This window comes from Scomber japonicus, chromosome 13, assembly GCF_027409825.1.
Source record: "Scomber japonicus isolate fScoJap1 chromosome 13, fScoJap1.pri, whole genome shotgun sequence".
Classification (NCBI taxonomy): Eukaryota; Metazoa; Chordata; class Actinopteri; order Scombriformes; family Scombridae; genus Scomber; species Scomber japonicus.
The window spans coordinates 20,432,163-20,439,080 of record NC_070590.1 but is presented as its reverse complement, the minus strand read 5'-3'; the positions used below and the strand labels follow the sequence as shown (position 1 = coordinate 20,439,080).

The following is a 6,918-nucleotide window of genomic DNA, read 5'->3' as shown; positions in this document are numbered from 1 at the left end:
AAAAGTTTTAGAACACCCCAGTTTTTATTGAAAAAATGTTTTCAAGCTTAGGTTAGCTTGGAGTTATGTTTTGGGTCATGATCTTGCTGTAGGATGAACCCCTGACCAACTATGTGCATGGCATCGCTGCAGAATGCTGTGGTAGCCGACCCTGGACCCAGAAAAACAGCCCCAGACCATCATGCTTCCTCCTTCATATTTGACAGTTAATGTCACACACTGAGGAACCATCCTTATCCGTACAAAACTCCTGCGTGATGAACAGAATATTTTAAATTTTGATTCATCAGTCCATGACAGCTTCTTCCAGTCTTCAGTTAGTCCATTGGCATGGCCCAGGCAAGCCTCTTCTTCTTATTCTGACTCTTAGCAATGGCTTTCTTGCTGCAACTCGACCTGTCAAACCTGCAACTCCAAGTCTTCTCTTCACAGTTGAAACTGAGACTTGTTTACTGCGACTGCAATGAAGCTGTGCTTGAAGCTGTTGTCCTGTGTACCACTTTTCACACAAGCTGTTTCAGTGTATACATCTAAGGGGTTCTTTGCAAAATAAGTTGTATAAAAAGGTTAGGAATAAGCTAAAACTTCAGCCTGCACCTTTTTGGTCAGTGTAAACTTACTTTTGTTTGTCACTGTTTCAAAAATACATATTTATTTACATGTGTATTTTAGTTTTATGAGTTGAAAATGACCAAAATAAACTAAACAGTAGGCCTATTGGTGGGGATGTGTTTCTGTCCATGCCCCCCTCAGATCAACAATGGTAAAAGTTTTCAAATCCATTACATAAAAGTACAATAAATGACATTCAGCCTTACTGAATGTCTGCAAACAACTGTTTGTTATATAAGGGCTTAATGAAGTAATGGCGATTGGAACAGAGAATTAAGCCTCACTACCTCTTTGTACCACACTACTACATCATTTCAAAAATCCTAATCTTTTCAAAAACAGTCAGCATCGTGTTCACTTATTCATTTCTGCTTATTCATGTCTGCACTGAAAATAAGTGCTGTCACTCCCTGCCTGCCACTGGATTTAACACGCTCTTTTTTTCTTTTTTTTCTTTTTTCTAGCTAAACCCAGTAGCTATGATCAGCACGCCATTAATTCCCATTAGTACCCATCTCCTCCCAGACTCACCCTGCCTCTTTGTGGCGTTAATCACCTCTCATACACACATACTTTGCACGGTGAGGACTATGACTCCATGTCTGAGTGTGAGGGAGGATGCTCAGAGCGAAGCCAGCCTCTACGGACACAAGTACGGAGTGATAGTGTGCGCGTTGTTCCCGTCTGCTCTGGATGGTACTGGGATGTATTTTGGAAGAGAGGTCGGGGCAGTGGCGACCCAGCAGCATCCTCACCGCCACTGAGCCTGACGTGAATGACAAATAAAAACAGCTCTTTCCAAGCGAGCAAACAGCAAAGGAATGTGGACAAGTCCGTTAGGCTGCATTCAGGCTCCTCAAAGCGACATTTTGGACCTTTTGGACCTACCTCGTTTTGTTTGTAAACACCCAAATCCCTTAAAGCAGAATTGACATCATTAGTTTCCCCCTCTTATTTGATTTTTATTAGATTTTTTTAATTTGGAATTTGGCGTGGTGAGGTTGTTCGGAGTGTTTTTCTTTTGTCAAGCGTGAACAGGACAAACTTCTACCATGGCACTGGTTATGGAGCCTGTGAGCAAGTGGAGCTCCAGTCAAGTGGTTGACTGGATGAAAGGTAGGCTTTGGACACGATGGTAGCCAAATTAAAAACAAACAACAACAACAACAACAACAACAACAACAAAACAATTGATCTATGCAAACTGCAATGATTAGTGTTGCACAGCGAATCTACATGCATTTCAGGCAGCACACATTCAGTCGAGATGCCCAGAGAGAACAAAACACCTGCTGAGCTTCGGGGGTTTTGCCTAATCGGTCGCTTCTACAGGCTTTTAAATGCAGCCTTAAATCATTTGATCGATCCCCCCCACCCCAGTCAGTGTGAATGTCTACCTCTCAGACCAACATCTTCTCCGGAGCCTAACAAATCCAACGGTTTAAGACAGCTATTGTGTCCTGCGGTGGGTATTGTTAACGCGGGGGTTAGCTCACAGGAGGCTGGGAAACATATAGTGCACAAATAACTACCCTTCACTGGATCTAAGCTCAGAATCTTTGTTTATAAAAAAAAAAGGGGGATTAAGTTATCGACCCAGTTTACTGTGTGAAAAGTGTTACATTAGAGCTATCACATCTGAGTTTGTGCAGCCATCTGTGCCAAATGTTGATCCACAGATGCTCCAAGTCATTAAGAAGTCACAGCTGACTTACAAGATCATCATGTAGGACTGGATTAAATACTTTTAAAACCTCATAGTCCACTGGAACTCGAGATGATGCTCATCCATTAGTAACTAGCTCTGAAGACTGGGATTTACTGACCCCCCCCCCCCCCCCCCCTCCCCCCTCCTCTCATTTCTTTGTAAACCAGAGCTATTCACATAATAAGAACCATGCACACTGTCAGGTTCAAATGCACAGGATCAAATGAGGCAATGTGGGACTCTCAGCCTCCAAGAATGACACGTTTTGACTGAACTGAACTGTAATTAATAGAGGTCTGGGTATGTAGCTGAAATTGAAAGTTAATATTAATATATACAATTGTTAGAAAAGTTTCTTTTGTTTTTTTGAGATTTGGTGAGTAATCGTCAAGTAATTATTCAGCCTCCAGAATCCTATAAATAGTTCACACACACCTACTTGCTCACATATAACTCATTAGTGTTGCTGCTTTTTTTGTCTGTTTGCATTACAAAGTTATTACCACAAGCGCTCTGTTGTTGCCAAATATGTACAAAATGCAAGAGGGGATGTTGAACTCAGGTGGGTGATGTTGTGCAAATGTGTGTGTTTGTCTGTTAAAGCTGTTATTGTTTCACTGCTGTGTGTTGTGTTTTTTTTTCTTTTCTTTTTGTGGAGCCACGTGCTCACGTGTCAGGCTACAGCCCTTCAGAGATGCTCCAGATGAAACATACACATACATACATCTTTCCCGCCTCCACACACACACACACACACACACACACACACACACGCACACACACAGTCATAACTCTAAGCCCATGAGCCTTTTCCTGCTGGCTCAGACGTATTATGATTGCAAGGATCAGACCTCTCTCAGTATGACTATTACAAATTGTACCTGAATCTGGCACTGCCTTTTAAATGGGGTGTTTATTTGTGAGTGGGCCAGCTCAGTAAAAATACAAATGTTTGGGTAGCTGGAGGATTCGATACAGACAAAGGAGACACAGGGAGGAGAAGACGTGGAGAAATGCAAAGACAGAATAACCACAGCAGTTGAATTGAGATTTAAGATGATCTCTTAATAAGCTGATAGCACAAGTGAGAAATGGAAAGAGCAGAGACTGGAATCAAGGGAGGGCTCTTTAGTGTCCCACATCTGACAAGTGGAGCAGAGACGATTCTTGTGCCCAGAGCCCAGTAATGGTAATTTAAAGTGAGGGACAGAGTGGCACTGAGAGACACTGAGGGAGAGAGAGAGAAAGGAGGAAGAGCAGGAAGGGGGGGGTGGTTCATTCTTGTCTCGCATCCATTCTCAGCTCCTGAGGACTGGCAGCATTTTGTCGTTAGCATTCACAGGTTCCATTATTAGCATACCGCTCCATGATGTCACTGGAGGCCAAATAGGGGCACCCCATGACCTTCCCACAATCCAGCTCTCCACCCCCACTTTGGAGTTTTGTGTGAGCAAGACGCTCTATATTCCCAGCTGTGACAAAGCCTCTTTAAAAAAGAGATTCTCATCACAAAAGAGAAAAGAATCCCAGCTTTGACTGACAATTTGTTCTTGACATTGCAAGTGCACGGCAGCAGTGCAAATACATATGATATATACGTGCTGTCAGTATTGTTTTGGTGAATTGTCTGTGTGTGTTTTTGAGGCACAGACCTAATGCAGGCTTAGTATAATCTCTTTACTCTTCCTGATCATGTGCATTAATATAATTCATGTTTTGTGAAGTGTATCAGTTTTGCTCTCTCAGTCTCTCACGCACACTCTCTCCTTGTCGCACGCGTGCACACACTGGCCGTGATCAATGACAAGTCAGATTAACACAAATCCATTATAACAGCGTTAACAGCCTTAAATATCTCTCTTACTTCACATTACCAGTGGATTATCTAGAATTGGGATCAGGATGTGTCAGTGCTGTGCTTTTAATTTCTCCTCAGTGTGCCTGATAATCTGACTCGTTCATGAAGTGGACAGGAACATTGATGTAGCTGAGATTACTTAGTGCAATCAGCAGAGCATACTCTGAGCAGCTTTCTATTACACAATGCTACAGTCCAAAGAGGACAAACATGAAACAAGATATGGCAGCTCAGCTGAAAAGGGAAAAACTACTAGACTTCATGTATATTGTATCTGAGGTAACAAATCCAACATTTCAACTATAATAATGACCTTTATTTCCTAATTAATTCAGTAGATAGCTGTGTTAGCTAGATGTCTCATGCTACCATGTAGTCACTTTTTCGGAGAGTGTCATGCCCTTTCTTCACACATTTCTTTACTTTGTCCTGCGGTCAGGGAGAATCACTGCCAAAATCCTGCTTCATGGTTTCCATGGGAACATGGGGAATACTTCATTGACATAATGAGTCTCAATTAAGTTGGTAAAGAGGGTGATTAGTTAAGCCTTTAAATTTTATGCAAAACCATGAAACTCCCCACGTTTCCTCTCCACCGTTTAGCTGCCAGCTAAACCCGATCTGAATGCTTGATCAGGTTCAAGCACAGGACTGAGTCACATGTGTATGGTCCACAGTGATGAAAAGAAGAGATGAGCAAAGAGTTGTCAGTGTGTGCATATGTGTGTTGGTCCCTCACTCACTGAGAAGATAGAAACAGACTGAGTGTATAGAAAAAGCCCTACAAAGGCTACTCTCTCTGTCTGCAGTGGTAAAAGGATATCTGGTTAGCATGCAGAGCACTGTCCACTGACATTCAGCTATGACGTACTGTATATATAAATTGGTATATATAGGATCAATGAGAAAAACTTTTCTGCTCAAATAATGTGTTGAAGTGTTGCAAATGTAAATAAGATTTGAGATCCAGGAAACTGAACCATCAATTCAAAATGTGTTTAAAAAAAAGCATCAAATAATTGTTTAATATCTAACAATATAGTTTCAACATAATACTAAGTCATTGGGGCAGTGTTGTTGTCTATAGGAAGCTAAGAGTAAAGAGAGTTGGCAAAATATCCAATTAAATATAAATATTGTACTTAACAATTTATTTTTTATATAAGTTTTTATGTGATGCTGTTGTAATATATGATGATTCCTGTCTTTGTGTCCACACCCTGTACTGTGTGTACTGTATTGGTGAAATCTGTTGACGCAGATAGAAGGAGCAGATTACATCGGTTTGTTTTAGTTGGCTGCAACCAACTGCTTCAACAAAAGATTTCACACCTGCTGCAGCAATGAAAGATATAAAACAAGCTGAGCACAGACACACTGCTCCTTTTAAGTTGAAAGCTTTTTCTATTTTAAAGCTGATAATGCGCTGCGGAAGTGTTGATGAGGGCGAATCTGTCGAATTTGTCGTCTGACACGGACTGTTTCACACATAAGACATGGCAGCAAAATACAATAATCAGATTTACAGCACATATTTTGGCAAGGGAGGCGATATCAAGACCTATTAGAAGATTAAAACACATTATGCAAAGGAATATTTGAAAAAGTTTGACTGACTAATAAAGTGGAAAACCTGATATTGCCAGCAAACAAAACTTTTGGCTCGCCATGCTGTAATGAATGTTTTCCCATCTTGCTGTGTGTTTCCCTCAGGCCTGGATGACTGCCTGCAGCAGTATATCAAGACCTTCGAGAGAGAGAAAGTAGGGGGCGACCAGCTGCTGCGTATCACCCACCAGGAGCTGGAGGATTTGGGGGTGTCCAGAATTGGCCACCAGGAACTCGTACTGGAAGCTGTGGACTTGCTCTGTGCTTTGGTGAGTCCAAACTTCCCATGCTGTCCTCCCACCACTCTGTAGTCTCACTTTAAAGAGACTGTTGTTGAAGTTTCTGAAACACATTTTGTGCCTCCTCATAATTCATTGGATAAACCTCAAAATGTGCTGTCATCAAACAAACAAAAAAGTTCCTGGAAAATTAATATTTTACTCTTTTTCTAGCACTTTATTGGTAAGACATCTATTCCAGGAATAAGGGGATTTTTATTGATTTTTGTCAAAATAAACAGAATATTCTCACAAATACTGATAGCTTTAAACTTTAAGTCTTTGCCCATCACACCAGATAAAATACTTTCTCAATATGGTCTCAAATATTACAGCAAATCTACCAGAGTTTATAATCTGACCAAAATATCCTCTACAGGCAATCTTACAGCTGTCATCAGTGCTGATATGGATTAGAAGTGATTTCTGTTCTTAGTCTTAGACCCACAAGTTTTGTGTGTGTCAGCGTTGCATGCTGCTGTTCTGCTGATTGGGCTTATGCGCTGCTGGCAAAGGAGTGAAAGCATAATATTTATTTTAACAGTCACTCTACGTGTCACTGCAGCAACATCAGACCTGTGATACACTGTGATCCAGGTCAGCGGGATCACAAGGTGTATGTTAGAGAAACCAATGATGATGTAACTTCTTGTTCAGTCTCTTCCACCAGTGCAAAATCCACTAGATCCTGATAGAAGAATGGAACACACATTTAATGATATTTATTCAGGTATTTTGTTAAGTTTTCTTCTAGATTTGATGGTTCCATGTTGTAAGATGTGAGAATTAGCTGCTTTTCTTGGATTTACATGACAATAAATTGAATATGTTTTCAGGTTTTGGACTGTTTATTG

General features: G+C 41.0%; 1 protein-coding gene across 1 annotated transcript in view; it reads left to right on the top strand.

The window, feature by feature from the left end:
* The first annotated feature begins 1,664 nt into the window (after positions 1 to 1,664).
* LOC128371221 (connector enhancer of kinase suppressor of ras 2-like) overlaps positions 1,665 to 6,918 on the top strand; it is a 30,480-nt gene continuing 25,226 nt past the window's right edge. Inside the window, exons 1-2 of the mRNA XM_053331482.1 lie at positions 1,665 to 1,728; positions 5,892 to 6,055. Of these exons, the coding sequence (XP_053187457.1) occupies positions 1,665 to 1,728; positions 5,892 to 6,055 (228 nt within the window). The remainder of the gene's footprint in view (positions 1,729 to 5,891; positions 6,056 to 6,918) is intronic.